This window comes from Arvicola amphibius, chromosome 1 (assembly GCF_903992535.2).
Source record: "Arvicola amphibius chromosome 1, mArvAmp1.2, whole genome shotgun sequence".
NCBI lineage: Eukaryota > Metazoa > Chordata > Mammalia > Rodentia > Cricetidae > Arvicola > Arvicola amphibius.
The window spans coordinates 98,849,279-98,872,896 of NC_052047.1; the positions used below are offsets into that span (position 1 = coordinate 98,849,279).

General features: G+C 56.9%; 2 protein-coding genes across 6 annotated transcripts; one reads left to right on the forward strand and one right to left on the reverse strand.

Moving 5' to 3' along the window:
• Positions 1 to 1,573: 1,573 nt before the first annotated feature.
• On the forward strand, positions 1,574 to 4,515 carry Nmrk2 (nicotinamide riboside kinase 2). Its single transcript, XM_038313351.1, has 7 exons — positions 1,574 to 1,599; positions 2,652 to 2,742; positions 3,129 to 3,177; positions 3,545 to 3,701; positions 3,904 to 3,975; positions 4,213 to 4,319; positions 4,430 to 4,515. Exons 1-7 carry the CDS (start codon positions 1,574 to 1,576, stop codon positions 4,513 to 4,515), a joined length of 588 nt encoding a protein of 195 aa, XP_038169279.1.
• Positions 4,516 to 10,580: 6,065 nt separating this feature from the next.
• On the reverse strand, positions 10,581 to 23,275 carry Dapk3 (death associated protein kinase 3). 5 transcript variants are annotated; one of them, XM_038315574.1, is made up of 10 exons: positions 23,146 to 23,212; positions 22,753 to 22,770; positions 22,272 to 22,369; positions 13,397 to 13,757; positions 13,188 to 13,317; positions 13,053 to 13,101; positions 12,595 to 12,621; positions 11,815 to 11,967; positions 11,258 to 11,303; positions 10,581 to 11,179 (listed from the first exon to the last, which is right to left on the reverse strand). In XM_038315574.1, exons 1-10 carry the CDS (start codon positions 23,146 to 23,148, stop codon positions 10,661 to 10,663), a joined length of 1,404 nt encoding a protein of 467 aa, XP_038171502.1. In that variant the 5' UTR covers positions 23,149 to 23,212; the 3' UTR covers positions 10,581 to 10,660. The 5 variants fall into 5 exon arrangements, with proteins under 5 accessions (XP_038171502.1, XP_038171518.1, XP_038171507.1 ...); XM_038315590.1 differs by having other exon boundaries at positions 22,707 to 22,770; XM_038315579.1 differs by lacking the exon at positions 22,753 to 22,770 and having other exon boundaries at positions 23,146 to 23,275.
• Positions 23,276 to 23,618: the final 343 nt, after the last annotated feature.

Below are 23,618 nucleotides of genomic sequence, written 5' to 3' on the forward strand. Positions count from 1 at the left end.
GCAGGGCCTGGGGGACCACAGCTCTCCCATTACTCCAGGAGAAGGGGCCGGCGAACTTCCAAGGACTTCGGCTCCACAGCCTGGACCTTGGTACATACAGAATGGCAGACCAAAGACACTTGGGCATGGCCATGTGTAGTGTCACCAGCAAGACATGATGGGGTCATGGTGACCTATGCCTGACGCCCTCATGAGGCTGCTGAGGCAGGAGGATTACAGAGGATTCCAGACCAGCCTGGGGTATGGATGGAGACTCTAATAAACCAAACAAAGGCAGGAGTTGACCAGTGTGCGGTCACCTGGGTGTGTCGGGTCCTTCCAGGCCCCAGGGAGGGAGGGATGAAGGCTGGGTGGGATGGGCCTTCCATTGCATTACAGGCTCACATCGCACCCGTTGGCCCCTAACCCGTTCATTCATTCAGTCCCAGGCCATCATTCCCGCCCCGTGGCTCCGGATCCAGCCACCCTCATCTTTCCATCTCAGTCACAAGGCAGGGACAGTGGTGGCACCTGGAACTCAGAGCTGGGGAGGCAGAAAAGGGAGGGTCCCTGGGATTCAGTGAGACCCCCCCAACCTCAAAAGAACTGGATGAGGGCTCTCTGGTTAGTGTACCTGCTGCTCCCAAGGCCACCTGTGTCTCCAGCTCCAGGGGACCTGACATTCCCTTCTGGCCTCCTGGGAACCAAGCATGCATGTGGTACACAGACAGACAACATACATACACACAAAAATAAAAATAAATAGGCCAAGTGATGGTGGTGCACACCTTTAATCCCAGCACTCAGGAAGCAGAGGCCCCAGCCATAGGAAGACCCCAGAAGATGCCTGGCATAGACCTCCTGCCCCCGAACATGGCTGCACACACACAAAGAACGGGGTGTGCACAAAACCCCACCTTGGCTCCCCTGAGCCTGATCTCAATGACTCTGGTCACATGTGTTCACAATGGCAGGGTCACACTGAAAAAGCCATAAGAGCAAGGCAGTCATGTGAGTCACCGTCCGGAGCCTAGACCCACGTTAGCCATGACACTTCTGGATTTCCTGGCAGGGCCTTGCTGGGGCCGGCGGCGGGTGGGGGTGGGGGCAGGTGGCGGCGGGGACAGGGGGTAGGGACGGGGACAGGTGGGGGGGGAGAGGGACAGGGGCAGAAGGAGCAGTCTCTTTTTTTGGCCCCGTGAGAACCAGTCTCAATGTCGGGGTCAAGCCAGGGGACACAAACTTAGGCCGATATTTTTAGGGATAGAAAGGTGTGACCGGGTAGGATGGGGAGGAGGGGGAAGAGAAAGGGAGGAAGGAGGGGAGGCAGACACAGGGGCATAGGATGGAAGTTGGCTGCTGTTCCTCTGCCCTCTGGCTCCTGACTAATTTAGGCAAAAGGCTACCCTACCAAAGCTATTTGCAGCCTGCGAAACAGGTGCTCCCACACACCCCCCCAGCTTGGGGTACTTCCTCCCCTGGGGCAGCCTCCAGGCTGCCCAAACCTATAAAGGCATCCGGCTTTGTCAATGAGGCTGGGACTCCCCCAAGCAGCATTCTGCAGGTCAGGACCAGGTCACGACCAGTCCCCAGCATGAAGGTCATCGTGGGCATTGGAGGGTGAGCCCCGGGAGCCTGGCGTGTGACCCTGTACTGGGAGGGGAAAGGCCCTGAGGCCCTGGGAAGGCAGCCGCCGCTGCCCACGGTCTGAGCACTTGGGGACGGTCGGCTTGAGGGGTGGGGGGGGGGCTTTGTGATCACAAAGGGTGCAAGGGCTGTACCTCCGTAGATTGTTTTTAAAAGTACTGGGAAGAGACAGGGAGACCTGATGGAAACCTGGGGACCAACCCTGTGAGAATGGGGGCAGATGCCTGGACAGGGCAACCAAAATGAACAAAATGAACACCCAGGTTTGTTTTGTGTTATTCTGGAGGCAAGAGGGTAGATCTCGGGCCTCAGGCTTACATAGCCCTCAGCTCTGGCTACCGCCCAGCCCTCTTTTTACTTTTTATTTTGAGATGGAGTACCACATAGTCACGCAGGCTGGCCCAGACTAGCCCAGAACTGAAGAGCCTCCTGCTGTCTTAGCCCTTAGCTGAGGTGACAGGGTGTGCCTCCATGCCGGGTTAAGATAGACCACAGCTCTGGTCCCCATGACTCCACCACATGGGGGCCATCAGAACCATGACTGCAAACAACCATGTCTCCAGAATGGTTGAGGGTGACCTGAGTCCCCACCTCAGTCACCCTAAGAGCCAGGATGCCGTGACCTACTGCCCTGCTGTCCCTAAGGCGGGGCTCCACCCTGACCACGCCCTCAACATCTCACTGGGGGAGTCTAGGCGGGGCTCCATCCTGACCACGCCCTCAACACCTCACTGGGGGATTCTAGGGGGCTCCACCCTGACCACTCCCCCAGTCATACAGGGGCTTGATTCCCCCCCATGTTCTCACACACACGGACATACACGCACGCACATGCACACAGACACACACACACCGACAACACAGACGCGTGCACACACACTCGCACAACGTAGACACAAATGCATGCACACATGCACACACGCACGCACACCACCCTACTAGGCAGGTGCAGCACAGTGGGAGAGCCTGCTCAGGTCCGGGGGCCCTGGCATCACCCCCTCGACCTCACGCATGCGCCCTTGCAGCATGACCAACGGCGGGAAGAGCACCTTGACCAGCCGCCTCCACAAGGCGCTACCCAACTGCTGCGTGATCCACCAGGATGACTTCTTCAAGGTGACCGCCCTGTGCAGGGGTGGTGGGCTGGAGGGGACACGGGGCAGGGCCTTCTCAGTGACCTGCACATCCCCAAGAGGATCAATCCCCTGTGCCGGGGAACCCTGCTAGGCTAACGGGGGTGGCTTCATTGTGGCATGCTGGGGGTTTTTGGGTTTTTGTTTTAGCTCCTGACCCTTTATGCCTTTACTTTCCCTTCTGTGCAATGGACTCAGAAGGAAGGAGTGACAGGCGATAGGCAGGGAGAGTCTCCAACACAACCTCCACCCGCTCAGGACCCCAAGCTCCCTCAGGTTCATGGCAGGGCAGCCCCAGAGGCCCCCAGAGGGGTGACGAAGGCTGGGTAAGTGCAGGTCTAAGCCAGGACTTGGGGTCCTGTCTTTCAGCCCCAGGACCAAATAGCAGTTGGGGAGGACGGCTTCAAACAGTGGGACGGTAAGTGCCCGTTTTCGCCCTCCGCCGCCCCGTCTGTGGCCCCCCGCCCCGTCTGTCCCTACCGCGCCCTGTGGTGCTGCCCTGTGCCCTGTCTGTCATCCCCTGCCTCTTCTGTCCTCCGCCCCATCCCATCTGTCCCCCAGCGCTCCGTCTGTCACCCCTGCCGGTCTGTCGCCCCTACCCCGCCTGTCCCCCCGCCCTGTCGTTTCCCCACTCTGCTCCATTTGTCCTCCACTGTCTGATCTGTTTCCCCTTCTGTTCCCCCGTCTGTCTCCCCCCCCCCCGCGCCGTCTGTCCCCCCCTCCCCGTCCGTCCCCACCGCGTCCTGTTCCGCATCCCCGTCTGAATCCCATCATCTGCCCACTAGTGCTCGAGTCCCTGGACATGGAGGCCATGCTCAGCACAGTGCGCGCCTGGGTGAAGGACCCACGCAAGTTCGCACGCGCTCACGGTGTCAGCCTCCAGCCCAGCGCCTCGGACACCCACATTCTTCTCCTGGATGGCTTCCTACTGTACAGCTACAAGTAAGCCTGGTGCCGCCAAGACAGCCCCAGAGAACCCTCGAGGGCTCGGGTCCCCAGGCTGAGCCGCCCTGCTGTGTGACCTTGGGCCCTGAGCACCCCTCTCCGTCAGTTTGGACCGCGGAAGTAGGGCGGGTCTGAACGCTTGGGAGACATGAGGGGTGCTGCAGGGAGGTCAGTTGACGTGTGCCCCCTCCCCGACCAGGCCCCTGGTGGACATGTACAGCCAACGCTACTTCCTGACTGTCCCGTATGAGGAATGCAAGCGGAGGAGGAGGTGTGTTGCAGGGACAGGGGATGTCCGTGGGGCACCGTCCCGGGAGCCCACCCCAGCCTTTCCCACGCATCTCAGGCTCAGCTCAGTGGTGGGAAGGTGTGGAAGTCGGGGTCCCCAAGCCACAGCCTTGGCCTAGGGGGTGTGATTTCCCCACCCAAGGTCTGTGAGAGGGTCGCGCGGGGTCTGTGGAGCACCGCCCTGCCCTGACAGTTCCGCTGCCTCTTTCTCTCCCTCCAGTAACCGTAGTTACATGGTCCCGGATCCCCCTGGCCTCTTTGATGGTCACGTGTGGCCCATGTACCAGAAGTATAAACGGGAGATGGAGCAGGATGGAGTGGAAGTGGGTAAGCCTGAGTCTCACCCCCAGTCTCCCTTGCCCTTCCCTGGGGTCCGAAGAGTGCACGGCCCGCTCCACCTGCGGCCCAGCCCTGACACGGGTCCTTTCCGGTTCCAGTCTACTTAGATGGCATGAAGTCCCGTGAGGAACTCTTCAGGCAGGTTCTGGAGGATGTTCAAAACAGGCTGCTGAACCGGTCCTAGCAACTGCAGACATCATCTGGTGTGAGGCGCAAGCCGGGCTGGGCGCCATGGTGTTCCCCTCGGGGGGACCTGTACACAGGAGGGGGTGTCCCCCCACACTGAGCCACGGCAGCAACTCACCATTAAACTGAACCGTGTTTTTTTTTAACCTCTGGTGCCTTGTGGTCTCTTTGAATGGATGAGCCTACCCTCCCTCCAGCTTCGCTGGCCCGAGGTTGACGCCAAGAGCACGGGACACTGTCAGCCTCCACCTGTCTGTAACCTTGCTAACATGCCTCAGTTTTCCCAAAGGAGACTTGAGGAGGGAAATTATCGCCCCTAATCTAGACAGGCACAGAGAGGTTGCCTGTCATACCCACGGTCACACAGAAAGGTTAGGTTGTCCAGCCAAGACTGAAGGTTGAGATTCTAGAGTTCTTGAGGGAGTCCTGAGACCTTCAGTCTCTCATCCGAGCCTCCCTCCACCCTGTTCTAGCACCAAAGCCAATTCTCACTTTATAAGATTATCCAGAATCTCCCACGGTAGCCACAAAGCACACACCTACTGGTCTGGGACCTAGCATGTCTCCTCTCTTACACAATCAGACACCTCCTGAGCCATGGTGGAAGTCTGAGGGTGACGTTTTATTATTTGTGTTCACTTCATGAAAGGGGAAACTGAGGCTCAGAGCATCTTGTTGATGCTGGGATGTGAATGTGTGGGGAGGGGGCTGCAGAGTCCACTATTTGGGCTGAGTGCGACACCTCATGGTCATCTTTGGTATTGCAACGACAGCATCCCAATTACATATAGGAAATAATGCGACGGTGGATAGATGGATGGATGGGTAGATGGGTGATGGATGGATGGATGGATGGACGGATGAGTGGGTGGGTGGGTGGGTGGGTGGATGGGTGGGTAGGTGCTCTATTAAACAGCAAGTCTGAGGTTGCTGACTACATGATGCTCTGTCTGATAATAAAATAAAATAAATGCAGTAAAATAAATTGTGAATTCCAATTTCTTTTTCCTGTGAATTCCAATTTCTTTTCCCTTTCTTTTTTGGGGGGAGGAGTTGAAAGGGGGTTCTCTGTGTAAACCTGGCTATCCCGGAACTCCCTCTGTAGATGAGCCTAGCCTCTAACAGAGATCCGTCTGCCTCTGCCTCCTAAGTGATGGGATTAAAGGTGTGTGCCACCACTGCCTGGCTTTTGAATTCCATTTTCTAACACTTAAATTTAAAAGACTTCAAACTTAAGGGTGTTTTACTTTGTTGTGCTTTGGAATGAGGCTCCTGTCGCTCAGTTGGTCTTGAACCCTCATCCTGCCCCCACATACATTTCCCTTATCCTGGTTCACACTGCCCAGTGTCTATGAGACTCTATGGCAGGTGTAGGCTGGCCTTACACCTGCCTGGAATACTGAAGACATCTATCATCTCCCCCTCTGCGGAGGTCACATGACTGACAAGGGGTGGGAAGCGCATAGGGTCGCAGCTTCAGGGACAGGAGGACACTGAAGTCCCCGTGGCCTGCAGGACTGGAGCAACTTGTGACACTTGCCAACCCCTGGCCTTTGTCCCAGGCACGCTCTGTGATCAGGCTCATCTGGTCACCGTCCCCAAAATAATTCAGCATGAGACAGGGACAAGGCAGAGGTGGCTTCAGGGCAGCCCCAGGAACAGCCTGGACATGGTTTAGGGAATAAAGAATGAACTAGAGAGTTGGAGCAGTGGCTCATGGTTAGCACACGGGCTGCCCTGCAGAGGACCCAGATTCAGTCTCCAGCACCCACACAGCGGCTCACAACCATCTACAGCTCCAGGGGACCAGACGCCCCCTTCTGGTCTCTGTGGGGACTGCACACACGTGGTGCACAGACAAAAATGCAGGCAAAACATCCATACTCATGATAAAAACCGAACATAAACACACACCCACACACAGCACATGTATACACATGCAAACACAAATATACCAAGAATGTTTTTAAATGCTGAGAACAGTTTGCTCAGTCTCCCCAGAACATTACTCGTTTTTTACAGGGACCACCCACCTTGTCCTCAGCACACTGGGAGGGTGGGGCCGTGTTTTAAGATTGGTTTATTGCATGTCCCATATCTGCAGAGCTCATAGAAGGAGAGCTGCTTGTTCAGGATCACACAACAGTCAGAATTTGAACCCAGGTCTGTGGTCTTCCACTGATGGGCAAGCAGGACCTCGATGTGCACCCCTGCTCTGCTTGGAAAAGCTCCTCACAGCCTTCCCAGAGTGACAGAGGGTACCAGCCTTGTCCTACATCAGCCTTGTCCTAGCAGAGTTAGGCAGCCCAGGGCCATCAGTGGCATCCTACCACCCACTAAGACACAAGCTCCCCACAAACACCCCAGACATCGTCAGCATCCTCAACTGAGGGATGGGACAGTCCAGAACAGACACAGGTCACCCCAATATTGTAGCTCAGAGGAACAGCGAGTGTTGCTTTTCCATAGTCAAGGATGCTGCGGCTCAGGGGAGGCGGAGACCCTTGTCCAAGGTCTGTTACAGAAAGGTGGCTCAGGATGGGCACTTTGGCACAAGTCTATCATCCTACCACTCGCTCAGAGGCTGAGGCAGGAGGTTCCAGATTTCAAGGTCATCCTTGGCTACACAGTGAGTTGGAGGCCAACCTGAGCTACATAAACCATTATCTCAAAAAAGGAAAAAAAAATCTCAGGTTGGTGACTTTGTTCTCCTGAGGGTCCTGGGTGATGTCTGGAGACAGGCACAGAGGGGGTGGGGTCAGGGACACTGCTCAGCACACTCCAGAGTCCAGGACATCCCGCACACAGCACCCAACCAGACATTCCCACACAATGAGCTCAAGGCTCCTCTGTCACTGCTGACACAGACGCTCACCAGCCCCGGATTCAGGAGTCAGCTAAGTCATCCCCAGGTCCCAAGGAACTCAGCATACATAAGGTCCCCTGCCTGGAGTCCCCATCTCCACCTGCCATCTAGCTACCGGAGCCACTGCGTCCATCTTTACTCGAGTCCTGGGGATTCGAACCCAGGCCTTCACACATCTTAGGTAAATACTTTATCCGCTGGGCCAACTTCCCAGCTCAGAGAACCCAAGTGCCTTGCCCAACCACCCAGTCCTGGGACTGTCACCCCACCCAACCCCACACACCCCGAGTCCTAATAACCATCACAGGGGCTGAGGTGACAGTTTGGTTTGGTCAGGACCTGGAGGTGGGTGTCAGCGCAGCCACCTGTCTCTGACATCCGTTCACACTCAGCAGAGATCTCAGTCAGCATTTATACTCCTGAGCCCCACCTGGGCCAAAGGGCACTGCACTCCAGACGTAAGGTCCCCAAGGGCCAGAGAAGGGGGGCAGCCCCGGGAGCTGAGTGGAGAACCAGCCAAGGCCAGAGGGGAGGGGCCGACAGAAGAGGCAGAAGCTACCAACTGCAGATGTCCCCATCCTGGCTCCCCAGATCCACTGGCCCAACTCTAGAGACTGCAAGCCATCTCAGACATGAAGATCACATCTCCTCGCTTCTCCAGCCAGCAGGTCTGAAGCAAGGTGGACAGAGGTGGAATTTGGGGACACATCTATACTTGTGGGACAGCCACAAAATGCCTTTAGCCAGGAGGCAGAAGCAGGCACATCTCTGTGAGTTCGAGGCCAGCCTGGTCTACTGAGTGAGTTCCAGGACAGCCAGGGCTACACAGAGAGACCCTGTCTTAGAAAAAAAACAAACCAAAATAAAGGTGACTTTAGACTACAGAAGGTCAGGGACTGCGGACCCAGGAAGAGCTGGGGTTGGGGATAGAGGGGGTCCCCTCTTTGGTCCCTCAGCTGTTCACCACCCACACCAAGACACACATGCATTGTTGGGGTCACTTGGGTGGGATGGGAGTGCCCCTGGCTCTCCACCCTGTTGCATGTCACCTTTCCCTTCCACCCATTGTCCCAGAAGTCACTGGGGACCATCAGGGTCTGTGTTTCATTCATCCTTCGGTTTAACACAATTCTTTCTTTTACTTTTTGGGGTCACCATGGCCGCATGAAGCCTTGGTGAGGGCCAAGGACCCCGGGGAGGTGGTTGGGTACTTACTTTTAAGATCTCAGGGGTTGAAGGAGCCGCCGGAGGCTTGCAGGCTTGGCTTTATAGCCTCGCCGCCGGCTCCCTGCCAGGTTATTAATAGCGAGGTAGTGTCTTGCCCAAGTATGGTCAAGAACTGAGAACCATGAACTTGGTCAGGCCACATCTGCTCTGAGCACCTGATCCGGGCTGTGATGGGTGGGGGTGGGGGGTGGCACATACCAGTGTCCTCTGACCTACATGAGGCTAAAGCTGTGGGGGGGTTCCCCAAACCACAAATAGAACTATCTATGGTGACATTATCCTGTCATCCAGGCACTTCAGATTTGGGGTACACAGTTCGAGGACAGCCTGGGCTACGTAGAGTTCCAAGGGTACAGTGAGACCTAAAAGCCAGTCAATTAACTTGAGACTCAATCCTTGGGACCGCTGCTGCCAAGGTCCCCACAAACTTGAGGTGTCTGGTTACCATCTTGGGAAGCACAGGGACTCACTGGAGGCTGCGCGGGTTCGTCGGGAGTGGGCTGGGCTAGATGGGAACCGGAGGCAGTAGCCAGGGCGCCTCCAGTGACCTCCTGCCTCCCTCGGACCAGACAGGGGCCCTGTAGCAGGCCCATGCCGTCAGCGGCACCCGGACCACAATCCCACCCTAACGGGATGACGCCTGGATACCGGAACAGGAGCTGCATACCAGTGGCTGTCACAACGACTTTCCCCAATTCCAGGCTGAGCCTCTTTGTTCTATAATATTCCATGTCTGCCCGAAGCTCAGCACAGTCTTCTCTGAACTTAGCTAATATTAATGGAGAGACTGATCTCCTCAAATAAGGCTCATTTCTGTGTCCTGAGGGTCAACACATCTTCACATTTTGGGTAAAACCAGGGCTTATCAGGAACGCCTGTGAAGGGGCCTATGGCGACAGCTTTAATTTTTATTTTTTTAAAAGATTTGTTTATTTATTATGTATACAGTGTTCTGCCTGCACATCTGAGGAGGGCACCAGATCTCATTATAGATGGTTGTGAGCCACCATGTAGTTGCTGGGAATTGAACTCAGGACCTTTGGAAGGGCAGTCAGTGCTCTTAACCTCTAAGCCATCTCTCCAGCCCAGCTTTAATCTTTATTAACTTTTGAATTTGCGAGACAGTTTCTCTCTGTGGAGCCCTGGCAGTCCAGAAATGCACTATGTAGACGAGGCTGGCCTCGAACTCACAAAGACCAAGCTCCCTTTGCCTCCCCAGGTCTGTGCCATCACACCTGGCTTTTTTAACATTTAGAGAATTTTATTTTTGTGTATGAGCTTGTGTCTGTGCACAAGTGCGTACCCTGTGCCCGTAGAGTACATCGGATCCCCGAATCTGGAACTACAGGAGGTTGAGCGTGGCTGTGCGATATGGAGCTCGGACCCGGATCCTCTAACCTGGCAGCCAGCATCCTGACTAGACTAGGGCGGCCGCTGCCGCTAATCTCCACCACCGTGAGACCGCGTCTGTAGGGCTGTACTGGGACGGCAGGGGCACACGGTGAAACCAGGCCGCGGGTGGGGTCTGAGCGCGCTGGAGGTGCACAGCCCGTTCCGCCCACGCCTGCGGTTCAGCACAGAGCTAGAGGTGGGACTGGAAGGGCACAGATGGCAACCCAGGTCTCCAGGGATACCAGGCAGGACATTGGGTCAGCTCACAGCTCAGGGACTTTACTGCTCTCGGGGCAGGATAGGGGCAGGACATCGTTGCAAACGCTGGGATGACAGGTGCATGTCGTTTGATCGCCTCTCCCGTGGTGAGGCCTTTTGTGTCTCTTTCTTGCTGTGTGACACTCCAGGGGACCTGCTGTTTTTAGTTCAACTTCACTGTCTGTCAACTGTGGGTGATGCCACCCATGACGTGTCACGTGGAACAGAGCATGATCTCCAGGGTGGGAACCGTCCGTGGTCGGGGGGGGGGGTCTGATCGCTCCCACCCTCCCCGCGGAGCGTGGAACACAACGCGGCAGTACGTGGAAAGCAACTTTATTCCGGGGTTGCGCGGGGGTCCGAGGTCCCGGGGTGCGGTGCGGGGCTCCACGGCCTCAGCCTAGCGCACGCTGCACTCGGCCAGCAGTCGCTCCTGCTCCAGCGCGCGCACCAGATCGCGCACAAACTGCACCTCGGCAGCCACCTGCGCGGCCAGCGCGTCGTAGCGGTTCTCCAGGCGACCCAGGCGGCGCTTCAGGCCCCCGGCACCCAGCAGCGCCGCCCGCGCCTCCTCCTGCGCGCGCGTGCGCAAGGCCTCGGCGCGTCCTAGCTCTGTGCGCAGGCGCCGCAGGTCGCGACCTAGCCCCGCGCTCCCGTCCCGGCAGCGCGCTTCCCGCTGCTCGGCGGCCGCGCGCAGCGCGCACACGCGCTCCCGGCACTGGCGCCGACCCCGCTGCAGCTCGCGCAGCCCCTGCTCTGCAGCCGCCACGTCCTCTAGCACGCGCGAGAAGCGCTCGAAGCTGGCGTAGCTCGTGTTGCGCGGCATGCTCGAGTGCGACTTGAGGCTGTATTCGCGCAGGCGCGCCGCGCGCAGCCGCCGCCGCTCCGGCTTCCGGGCGCCGTCCTCGCGCCTTCGCACCTGCGGGGAGCAGAGCTTAAGGCAAGGGGACCACGGCCGCCCGCCAACCCGCCCGTTCCCGGGGTCTCGAGGCCCCACCTTGATCCAGGAGTGCTCGAGGCTCTGCGCGATTGTCATCCTCCTCCTGCGGGATGGGGCGGGTTAGTGTTTGTGGGACTCAAACTCGGGCGGCACCACCCGTGGGACCCCACCTTCAGCCTGGCATGTGACCCGTCAGAGCGCCACGGGTCATCGCTGACAGTACCCCATATGGCGGGACGCCACCCCGATTCCCAGTCATCCACCCTTGCCCCACCCCATCCACCTAGGAACATGGAGGAGCCAGACAGGCTGTGACCCTGTCATCCCCAAACCTTCCCCCAAGGCTGGCTGTACTCTGCTAGGCCCCTGCGGCTTTATGAAGAGCCATGGACACTGATGCCCTGGAGTCCCGCAGGGTGTAGTCGAGGCTGGTGAACACGGCGGGTAACAAGGGAGTAAACCTGCCACCTAGTACCCTGGAGGGGGAGGCAGGATGATGAATTCAAGGCCAGCCTGGACTACAGCAGACCCTGCCTCAAAATTACAGCAAAATTCCCCAAACCAAAACCCAGGTGTGGCCAGCCGTTGAGGGGCCGCCACCGCGGTCCGCCTACTTGGGGTCTTTGACCAGCAGCCTGCGGATGAAGTCCTTGGCCAGCTCGCTTGTGCTGCTGAAGTACTCCTCATCAAAGTCGTAGTTCACCGCCGAGATGTTTGTCAGGGTCTCCTGCTTGGTCTCCCCCAGGAACGGAGACGCCCCACTCAGACTGCAAGGGGACAGGGTGGAGGGAGAGTCAGCTGATGGGAGTCAGCGTCTGTCACCTTGACGCAGCTAGGAATGGGGACCTCAACTGAGAGACTGTGTTTGTGGGCGGGGGTTCACCGTTGATGACGATACGGAAGGACTAGGCCACAGTGAGCAATGCCAACCCTGAGCAGGTGGTCCCTATAAACCAGCAGGGCGCACAAGCCACAGGAGCAAGCCAATAAGCTCCACGGTTCCTGTGCGACTGACTGGTCACTGTGAGAGCAAACCCCTTCCTCTCCAAGGTGCGTTTGTCACAGCAGTAGAAACCAAACTGGAATAGCTCCTGACCCTGACAATCCAGCACACTGGCCTGCTATGGAGAAGCAAGAGAAGCATCTCCAGGGAAAGGACAGGATAAACCTTAGAACAGGGCCAACAAGGCTCAGTGAGTAGGATGGGGGCGTGGTCAGGGTGCCCTCCTCCCCCTCAGAATCCCCAGTGAGGGGGCTGTGGTCGGGGCCCCGGGGTACGGCCGCAGTCACACAGTGAGCAGCTCCCTTGGTTATCTCCCAGTGTCCTTACAACAGGTCCCAGCCCAGATCATGTCCCCTAGCAGGTGCAGCCTGAGGCTCCTCCCAGCACTCACAGGATGTAGGTGATGACGCCGATGCTCCTGTAGGGGGCAGAAAAGATGGGTCAACATGACCATAGCAGCACCCTACGCCTAGGACACAGCCCCCAACTCTCTAGGACTAAGGGTTCTAGAGTGTGGTCAGCATCAATCACAGGGTCGCTTGAGCACCTGGGCCAATGCCAGGACAGCAGGTCCACAGGACCTCTGAATCGATGTGACCCAGTATCCGCCTGACCGGCTCTGGCTGCAGTGGGAGTGGGTCACTATCCTGTAAGCTGGGAGACCCTCAGGGGCAACCTGTGAGGAGCAGACCCCACACACTGAGGTCAGCCCAGGGGGTTCATCTCTTCCGTGCGGCCATCCAGTGCCCACACCCTCACTAGGCTGTCTCCGGCCTACACTGGGTACAGCTAGGGGAGGAGGGAGCACAGCAGGGGAGGACGGAGCAGGACCTCACCCCCACCACTCACCACATGTCAGCCTCCAAGCCCAGCGGCTCGTAGTTGACGATCTCGGGGGCTGTGGAAGACAGGGTCGCAGAGGCAGGTCAGGCTGTGATGTGCAGGGGCCCGCCCCACCCAGCGGTGCCCGCGCCTGCCCCTCACCCACGAACTCGGGAGTGCCGAAGATGTTCTTGAACTCGCTGCCGGCCTCGATCCTGTGCGCGATGCCAAAGTCGATGAGTTTGATGCGCGGGCTGGCCGCGTGCTTGTCCAGCAGCATGATGTTCTCGGGCTGCAGGAGGGCAGGGGGTGATGTGACCCCTGGGAACAACCCCCAGCCCCACCTCCCAGCGCCCACGCACGCGCGCCACCTTCAGGTCAAAGTGCGCAATGCGCTTGGAATGCAGGTAGTGGACTCCGTCCAGGATCTGCTTGAGGAACTGTGTGGCCTCGTCCTCCGTCAGCGACTCCTTCTCGGCCAGGAAGTCGAAGAGCTCGCCGCCGGACACCAGCTCCAGAATGAGCACCACGTCTGTCTTGTTCTCGAACACATCGTGCAGCGTTATGATGTTGGGGTGGCGGATCTCTCGCAGGATGCTCACCTCGCGCTCAATCTCCTCCCGGCTCACACCGCGCCGGCTGGACGGCAGGCGCCGCTTCTTGATGAACTTGGCCGCGTACTCCATGCCCGTGCCCTTCTGCTGGCACTTGCGCACGATGGCAAACTGGCCGCTGCGGGGGAGGGAACAGGTGAGCGCTGCAGACCCAGCCACAGTGCACTGTCCCTCGGGGCTCCCACAGCAGCAGGTCCGCCCAAAGAGCCAAGAGATGGGGCTGGGGGAGGGAGGACGGCTCAGGGAAGACAGTGAGGCCAGGGAGAACCAGGGATCCGAGGAAAGTCAGGTGGGGTTAACCCCAGTGCTGAGGGAGAGAGGAGGGTCCCTGGCCAGGGAATCCACCAGCCTCAGTGAGCTCCAGGTTTATTCAGTGAGCCACTCTGTCTCAAAAAACCAGGTGGGATTCCTCAGACAGGCATGGTGACCGGGACTTTAACCCCAGCACTCAGGAGGCAGAAACAGGCAGATCTGCCCGTCTTGTGAATTCCAGAAGAGCCTGGTCTACAGTAGTGAAATTTGTAGCAACCCAGGAAGATACTGAACGTCAACCTCTGGTCTCCACACACATTCTAAATACTCTAAATGTGTATCAGTCAAGCCAGGTGTGGTGGCACCCGTCACCCAGCACTCAAGAGGCTGGGGGGGGGGTCTCAACTTAAAGCCCAGCCCCTCACTCCAGGACGGAAGCCCCTAAGGACAGGAAGCCCACACCTCATCAGTTTCAGGAAGCCCCTGAAGTCAACCCCCTTCCTGATTTATGTAAGTATAAGGACTCTGACTGAGACCAGCTGGGCTGCCTGGGGGCAGCTCGCCCTGGGAGACCACTGCCCACACTGGGGGGTTGCCCACTGGCTGTACAGTGCATTCCAAATTCCCAGACTCCATATGTCATCACCCATGCAAGCGCTGGAGACACAGCTGACTGTTCTGCTCCTGTTGGTACCCTGTACTGGCTGGATTTTGTTGACTACACAACCCTAGACCTAATATGGAAGGGGGGGGCCTTGCTGTGGAATACTACCTATGCAAAGATGCATTACATCTGTTTATGTTGTGGAATATTGCTGTAACTAGGCAAAGATTGGTACAGATGCATTGTTGCTTTGCCTGCCTAAGGCACCTGATTGGTCTAATATAAAGCTGACCGGCCAATAGCGAGGGAGTAGAGGGACAGGTGGGGCTGGTGGGCAGAAAGTAAGGAGGAGGAATCCAGCCTCTACAGAATGAAAAGAAAGGAGAGATAATGGGAAAGAATGGGAGACACCTGGGCCCAGTCGGCTAACCGGCTAACTTGCAGCCAGACAGGAAAGAGGACATCAAGAATGAAAGGTAAAAAACCCGGAGGCAAAACACAGATGAAGAGAAATGGGTTAAAGTATAAGAACGAGCAAGAAATGGGCCTAAGCTTAGGCCAAGCATTCATAACTAATATTTAGTCTCTGCATCATGATTTGGGAGCTGGTTGGAGGCCCCAAAAAAAGCCTGCTCCAGGACCTCCCGAGAAGAGGCATGTCTGTGGGGCATTTTCTCACCGATGGCTGATGTGGAAGGGACTGACCTGCCGTACTGCCATCCCTGGGCTGGTGGTCCCAGGTTCGAGAAGGAAGCAGGCTGAGCCAGTCATGTGAAGCAGCACCCTCTGTGGCCTCTGCATGAGCGGCTGCCTCCAGGGCCCTGGCCTGACTTCCCTCAGTACGGGGCTGCCCTGAGAGCTGAGCTGAAATCTGTCCTCCCAAAGCTGCTTTCAGTGTTTCCCAGCAACAGGGACCACAACCAAGACAGCCCCGAACCCACATTCCTGCAAGTGACCCCAACAAAGCTAACTGGGTCCCCAGTTTGGCTTTGGTGCTGTCTATAGTTGGGTCTGTCACTGGTTCCGGCTGCGGTGAGGGGACATGTCACCCTCCCAGGCAAAGGCACCACAACTGCAGTGAGTGCCCAACAGGGACCAACAACCAAAGATGAGCTCGGGAGGGCACAGCACGCTTGGGCAATGGCACGCAATGGGGGCTGGGTGGGGGTGGGATGTGCCAGGGGGCAAAGGTGACCTTTCCCTATGGGGTACAGTGAGCATGGGGGTGCCCTGCACAGAAGGACGCACGAATGTCGCAGTCTGTGGGAGCGTCAACAGGGCTGTGCGGAGTCACATAGGCTTCAGGATGAGGTGGCAGAAGCGGCCGGCTGAGAGGATGGGATACCATTGCTGTTCCCTACAGTTGGGGGGACCCTCAGAAGAACTGGGTAGTGTGTATGTCAGGGGTGGAATAGCAGAAAAATTAAAGATTTTAAAAGTGACATTTGGCCGGGCGGTGGTGGCACCCATCTTTAATCCCAGCACTCGGGAGGCAGAAGCAGGCGGATCTATGAGTTTGAGGCCAGCCTGGTCTACAGAGCGAGTTCTGTAGAACTCCAAAGCTACAGAGAAACCCTATCCTGAAAAGCCAAAATAAATAAAGTGACATTTGACATTTGATACCCAGTTCACCAGTCCATGAGTTCATTCAAGAGCTGAGGAAAATGTCTATGTATCAGGGGTCTCAGGACCTGGACAGAGCTTCAGTGCCTTTGGTGTGTCCCTTGGTAGGGCAGGACCCCTGGGATGTCAGAGAGCCTTTATCTCAGACTAGCATGTGAACTACGGAAACAACTAAAAACAAAGAGAATTTTAAAAAAAAGAAGAAGAAGAACCTAAGAGACCTGGCATGCTGCTCAATGGATTCACACTGGGCCAGGGTCCTCAGGAAAATCAGCAGAGGAGACAAAATGCAGCACTTCTGAGCCTTTGCAGGGTCAGGGGCCTGCCCAGTACTTCAGCATGGTAAGAAATGGGTACGGGGGGGGGGGGTGGAGGGACTGGAGAGATGGCTCAGAGGTTAAAAGCATTGCCTGCTCTTCCAAAGGTCCTGAGTTCAATTCCCAGCAACTACATGGTGGCTAACAACCATCTGTAATGGGGTCTGGTCCCCTCTTCTAGCCAGCAGCATACACACAGACAGAATATTGTATACATAATAAATAAATAAATATTTCTTAAAAAAGAAATGGGTACAGATAATTGCTAGAGCACTCCACCCCAGGGACAGGAAGGGGTCTCAAGGCTGGGAGCCTCCTCAGCTACTTCCCTAAATGGGTGGCCAGGGCTCTTGCAAGGTGACTACATGGTGGGTTGACTGGTCTGCGGATGCTGGTATTGGGGCTCTGGAGTGTTTCAGAAGTTTCAGTTTGGGGGGCTCAGATGCCCAGCTGGAGGCTGGGGCAGGGGTGGGCACACACCCCAGGTGTGGCTGCAGGCGTGGCCTGAGCCTGACTGAGCAGCTAGTTAGAGCCCCAGAGCAACTATGAAGGGCAACGTCCTCCCTGTCCGGTCATCTTTTCAGGGACCACTCCTGGAGTCACCTAATGCTCCTCCCACCTTGTGCTGCGGGACTCTGAACTGCCCTTGGTGAACAGGTGGCTGTGACCTCCAGGTGACACACGTAGACACCCATGCACGTGTGAGTGCCATTAAAGAACAGCATTCAAACCGGGCGGTGGTGGTGCACCCCTTTAATCCCAGCACTTGGGAGGCAGAGGCAGGTGGATCTCTGTGAGTTCAAGGACTGCCTGGTCTACAGAGTGAGTTCTAGGACAGCCAGGGCTACACAGAGAAACCCTGTCTAGAAAATCAAAATAAAAATAAACAAGTAAAAAGACTGTTGGGCTGGAGAGATGCTGGGTGGTTAGCGCACCTTCTTGCAGAGGACCCAGGTTCAGTTCACACTGGGCTCACAACTGCCTGTGACTCCAGTTCTTGGGACCCAACGCCCCCTTCTGGCCTCCACAGGTACTGCACACAGATACTCGTTGAGGACGTCACATGCCAAGGTGAAGATTGAACCTAAAGTGTCCCCTCCCTGTGGCTGAGCCGTTGTGGGCCACAGGAGCTGCAAAGGTGGTCGGAGAGAACTACACCCTGGATCCTCCCGATGGCGAGCAGGGTGTCTGCCGGTCGGAGGCAGGGCCTACGGCTAGGAACACTGTTTTCTTTTCTTTTCAATATTTATCTTTGTGGTTTTTTTCTTTCTTTCTTTTAAAGATTTGTTTGTTTACTATGTGTACAGTGTTCTGCCTGCATGTATGCTTGCAGACCAGAAGAGGGCACCAGATCGTATTACAGATGGTTGTGAGCCATCATGTGGTTGCTGGGAATTGAACTCAGGTCCTCTGGAAGAGCAGGCAGTGCTCTTAACCATTGAGCCATCTCTCCAGCCCAGGACCAGCTTTCTGATAGGAGGCCCAGCTGGCTTGGCATTTGTGACTGGCACCTGGGTCTGTCCTTGGTGGCCGCTCCGGTGCTCACTGAGACTCACTAGTCGGGCTCTGGAAGGACAGGTCCACAGCTGGGTTCAAATCCTCTCAGGACCCAGGGACCATCGGGAGGGGGCTGGGCTCCCAGGATTAAAACCATCTAAGGGGGATCCCTAACAGCGATCCCAGGGTGCTCCACCCTGCAGAGGCCCCTCAGGCAGGAAGTCGCTGGGTCCTCCCTGCCCAGGAACACAGGCAGAAGGGGCTGCTGAGAGGCCCCGTCACGCCAGCCACCTAGAAAGGCTGCTCTCCAGCCTGCTTGCAGTTATGTGGGCTGTCGCCCATGCTGGGGTGGCCTTGGTGGGCAGCTGTCTTTTAGCCATTTTATCTATTTCTGCTCCTGTAAGTGACCCCAGTGAAACGCATGGCTCACCACAGACTTTGGTGGTGTCCAGGGTTTCTGCCATTGGCTCCCTATCTGGGGCGAATTGACACTTCTCCTCTGCCCAGGAATAGAACCACCACCTAAGCTACATGACTCCTTGTCTAACAACAGCCAAATCTTACTATGTAGTGCAGGGTAGCCAAGCAGTGGTGGCGCAAATCCCCGCACTCGGGAGGCAGAGGCAGGTGGATCTCTGTGAGTCTGAGGCCAGCCTGGTCTACAAGAGCTAGTTCTGGGACAAGCTCTAAAGCTACAGAGAAACCCTGTCTCAAAAATCCAAAAAACAAACAAACAAACAAACTCAGTGATAGGCCCTGTCCTCAGCCTCCTGAGAGCTGGGGGAGGAGGGCCGCCACAACTCCCACTTTCTTTGATAACTGCCTTTGGCTGGTGGGTCTTTCATTTGGAGATGGGAAATGCTGCCCTGCCTTGTTCTCACAGCTGGGACAGACTTTCTGCAGGCTTCCCCAGGACCTGCCAACAGGAGTGCTTTGGGCGAACAGAACACACCTGTCATCCTAGTACTGGGAGGTGGAGACGGGAGGATGGTGAGTCTGAAGCTAGCCTGGGCTACATGAGACCCTGTCTCAAACAATATGGAGCTGGTGCAATGGCTCAGGGAGCAAAGGCACCAACCCTGACAACCAGAGCTCTATTTCTAAACCTGCAGAGTGGGGGCAGAACCGAGCTGTCCTGACCCCCACATGCGCACCAGCCCAGCATGCAAACACGAATAAGCATAGTTTAATAAACCAGGTGTGGTGGTGTAGGCCTTTAATCCCAGCACTCAGGAGGCAGAGGCAGGCGGATCTCTGAGTTCTCAGCCAACCTGGTCTACAGAGAGAGAGTGCCAGGACAGCCAGGCCTGCACAGAGAGACCCTGTCTCAAAACGACAAAAGCATGGGCCTGCTCTGAGAGCCTGCATCCTGAGGAGAGGACGGGCAGCACACAGCCAGCAGAGGCAGGGGAAGAGCCTGGCCCAGACCGTGTATCCACACCCACTGCATGCACCGTGTATCCACACCCACTTCCCTGACCATGTATCCACACCCGCTGCCCGGACCGTGTATCCACACCCGCTGCCCGGACCGTGTATCCACACCCGCTGCCCGGACCGTGTATCCACACCCGCTGCCCGGACCATGTATCCACACCCGCTGCCGACCGTGTACCCACATCCACTGCACGCACCGTGTACCCACACCCGCTGCACGCACCGTGTATCCACACCCGCTGCACGCACCGTGTATCCACACCCACTGCACACACCGTGTATCCACACCCGCTGCCGACCGTGTACCCACATCCACTGCACGCACCGTGTATCCACACCCGCTGCACGCACCGTGTATCCACACCCACTGCACACACCGTGTATCCACACCCACTGCACGGACACCAACATGTTGTCCCCTGATGGAGCTGGGGCAAGGAGTCACAGGACTTGTGTCCTAACGGCTTACTCACCGTGTCCCCAACACCATGGTGACTCCAGCAGCTCATTCCTGGGGTATGAGGAGTCACAGAGAAGCCCCGGGGGACACTGAGGTACACTACGGATGAGGCTTTCTCCATCAGGTGCTGGCTGGTGCCAACTGTGCAATAGCCCTGCGAGCTAAGTGCCACCATCACCCCTGCTTCATGGCCGAGAACGGTGTTCAACCACGGCCTCACAAGGCAACACGAGACTGGACCCTCCTCACTACAGAACACAGGCTGGCACCTGGGTGACTGTCCCTCGCTTGCTTCCGGTCGTGGGACTCAACAGCTGAAACCCCACGAGATCACCAAGAACTCTCAGCTGCAGCACAGAAGGACTGAGGCCAGCCTAGTCACTCTGCCTGGGAAAAGCGTCCACACATCAAGGCTACTCAAAAGTAGGTACAGCTGGCAAGGCTGAGGCAAGGAAGGGAGGAGCCTCGGCTGGGGCACTGGAGCCCCTCGGCTGTTCTTACAGCAGCACTGGGTAGCTGTCCTCAGCCACTGTGTGCTGGTCCTGTGGACTGTACCCCATCACCAGAAATACAGGGACGGGCGTTTCCTGGCATTGTTTCGGATCACAAAATGCAAACCTTTCTCTCAGGCACGTAGCAATAGTCAAGTTTTGGAGTTCAATCCCCAGATCTCACATGAAAAGCCAGACATGGTGGCGTGTGCCCAGAACACTGGCGCAGGAACTAGGGCTTCTTGCTCAACTTTGCCCAATCACTGGGCTCTGCCGGTAAGACGGTGTTTACAAACAAGGCGTAGAGAGCTGCGGAGACCACAGCGGCCACCAGCACCTGCCACTCTCACCAAGTATCTGGGTTTGACCCCCAGCACCCACAGCTCACAACTGGGTGGCTCCAGTCCTGGAGAAACAACACCACCTTCTGGTCTCTGTGGGAACTACATCCACACGGTGCACAGAAAATGAAAATCTTCAGAAAATGGTGGGGAGTGACAGGAGACACGGAACTCGGCCTCCACCCACCCACATCACACCTGGGACCCACATGATGGAGAGCCAACTCCTGCAAGCTGCCCTCTGACCTCCACATACACGCTGCACACACACACAATCAGCATCTCTCAAAAATCACCCAGGCAGGGGTGACTGAACAGGGCTGCCTCTCCCAGTCTCCTGGGGAGGAGGAGGGTTCGTGGCACAGGTGAAGGCCCAGAACAACATGTGCTCCAGATTTATTTCCATGCGAGTTCCACCCACCGGGTCCAGAAGGGGGCATCGGATCCCCTAGGACTGGAGTCGCAGATGGTTGTGAGCCGCTGTGTGGGTGCTGGGAACCGAAACCCAGCCCTCTGCCAGAGCAGCTGGTACAGCGCGCTGACCACTGAACAATCCCTCCAGCCCCCGTCAGTCTGGGCCTCACCGAGCCTGAGATGGCTCCACACCCCCAGCACTGGGCTTACAGAGGTAATCACCACACCACACGGACGAGGGAGCCCTCCTGCAGGGGTAGGAGACACCATAGCCTGAGCACATGGCTGTTCCCACTAGGTGCCCCAGAGTTTAGCTGTGAGGTTCACAGTGGGGTGCAGCTGCAGGAAGGAGTTCAGGGTCCCCACAGATTCAGGACTCTCTCCAGCAGTCAGTAAGGCCACATTATTTACATTCCGTCTGGATGACATCATGAGGAGAGCCCTGAGTTTCCCAGGCCAGAACTTGCCAAATAAGGTAGGGGGCCTCTTAGAAAGATGGGCCTGGTGGGCAGGGTCCGGTGGGCAGGGCAGGAAGGGGACGGAGCTTGGTGGGGGAAGGGTGTGGGAGCGGTGCCCACCAGTGCCTACTGGGAGGAGGGAATCTGGCTTTCTCAAGAACACCAAGAAAACCTAAGAGGACTCAAGACTAAAGGCAGAGAGACCTGAGCACGTGCAGTGTGGGGTGACACCTGTCCCCAGCAGGCTCAATACCCAGGTCTGTGGCACATGTCCCTGGGGCCCACATGGCAGAGAACAGACTCCAGAAAACTGTGCTGTGACAGTCACGCATCTGTGGTGCACAAACATGCACAAGACATAGCAATTACATAGAATAAGTTCCAGGCCAGTCTGGGGTACATGAGACCCTGCTTCAAACAAACAACCAAGGCCAGGTGTGGTGCCCAATGCCTTTAGTCCTGGTGTTCAGAAAGGGGGAGGAGTTCTCTGTGAGAAAAAGCTCCAGACCAGCCAAGACTCCACAGTGAAAAGTGTCTCAAGGGGAAAAACCCAGTACGGAACAATCCCACAGCCGAGAAGACTCGGGCGCCACCCTGCCTCAGGGCAGCAGCTGGAAGGACACACACCATGTCCCCACAGCTCACTCACAGAGGGAACCACAGGAAACCAACAGGTCCATGGCCATCTGGGAATCTGAGTGTGACACACTCAGTGGTCACACCAACAACGCCACTCACCTGCCCAGCTCCTCTCCCATCTCATAGTGGTCCTCAACATCTTCCTGCCTAAACGTGGACATGGCGGCCTGCCTTCCGGAGGACTCCTGGGACGGGGGCTGGAAAGACACACGGAAGAGAACTCTTCATCGGGAAACTTGGGGAGGCCCATCATCCACTGGCATAAATGACACCCCCTCGTCGCTGCTCCCAGGTTTACTGTTGCCATCTAACGTTCCCACCCAAAATTTGGTCACGGTAGAGCAAAGCTGTCACCCCAGCACTGGGGAGGGGAAGGCTGGAGGACTAGAATTCCAGGGCATCCTCAAATACTTGGTGAGCCGAAGCCAGGATGGACTACATGAGGCCATCTGTGTGTGCGCATGTGCGCAGAGTGGGCGCTGCTCTTACCGGGTACCTGCGCTCGGTTCCCAGTGCCCACGTCAGTTGACTGACCAATATGCCAGGTGACTTAATGCCCTCTTCTGGTCACCTCAGGTACCTGCACTCTAGCGCACCACTAAGAAACAGGAATAGATAAAATTAAAAGAAAAAAAAAAAGACATTTCAAACAGTGCACATTTCAAACAGTAAACATTTCAAACAGTAAAACGCAAAGCGCTGGCGTGCAAGTGTTCTCTACTCTCAAGACTCTCCTACAGCCTCTGGCTCCTGGGGTCCCTAGCGAGCCTCCTAACCTGTCAATCATGCCCACCTGCACCCCGGAACTCAGGGGCGTCGCCGGAGCGCTAACGCATGCGCAGTCCTAGCGGCCCAGCCCCCGCGGCTGGAGCGTTCCGAGACCACCATGCCCCTCGCGTGTCCTCCTTCCCTGGCTACCGCCCTCGCCACGTGTCCTCTGGATCCCCAACACGTTGCCTTGGCCCGTACGTACCATCCAGTCCGCGAGTCCCCGCCCGTCGCCAGCGTAGCCCCCGCGACCTCCTACTGCGGAAGTCCCAGGGAATCATGTACGCATGCGCCAACCGCGCCACGACACAACCCCGCTACGATCGGAAATCGGCACTGATTGGTCCGCGTCTCAGCCAGGAAAACCGAGTGCCGCTCATTGGCCAGTATCACCACACGCGGAAGCCAGCACCCATTGGCCACGCAGAAGCCACCTGGGCAGTAAAACGGCACTGATTGGCCAGCGGACTTCTGCTGCCGTCACCCTCACGCACTAGCAGGTAGAGCTATTGGTTGACTTTGTCTTCCGGCTCTGACCCGATTGGCCAACCGTACGTCGACGTGGAAACCGACTTCCAGAGGACAGGCTTAAGTTCCAGCTCAGGATGGGCTGGGTCCATCCTGGAGTCAAAGCCTGAGGCAACTAAGAGCTCAGTGGAATGGAACAAAGTCCATTCT

What these genes read in the sequence shown, in the direction of transcription:
- Nmrk2 (XM_038313351.1), top strand. Translation starts at nt 1,574, where the DNA reads ATGAAGGTCATCGTGGGCATTGGAGG. An exon ending in GTCATCGTGGGCATTGGAGG is followed by an intron (nt 1,600 to 2,651) that starts GTGAGCCCCGGG and finishes GCGCCCTTGCAG; the next exon opens with CATGACCAACGGCGGGAAGA. An exon ending in CGGCTTCAAACAGTGGGACG is followed by an intron (nt 3,178 to 3,544) that starts GTAAGTGCCCGT and finishes TCTGCCCACTAG; the next exon opens with TGCTCGAGTCCCTGGACATG.
- Dapk3 (XM_038315574.1), bottom strand. An exon ending in TTGCGCACTTTGACCTGAAG is followed by an intron (nt 13,318 to 13,396) that starts GTGGCGCGCGTG and finishes GCCCTCCTGCAG; the next exon opens with CCCGAGAACATCATGCTGCT. An exon ending in CTGCTGGTCAAAGACCCCAA is followed by an intron (nt 11,304 to 11,814) that starts GTAGGCGGACCG and finishes CCCATCCCGCAG; the next exon opens with GAGGAGGATGACAATCGCGC.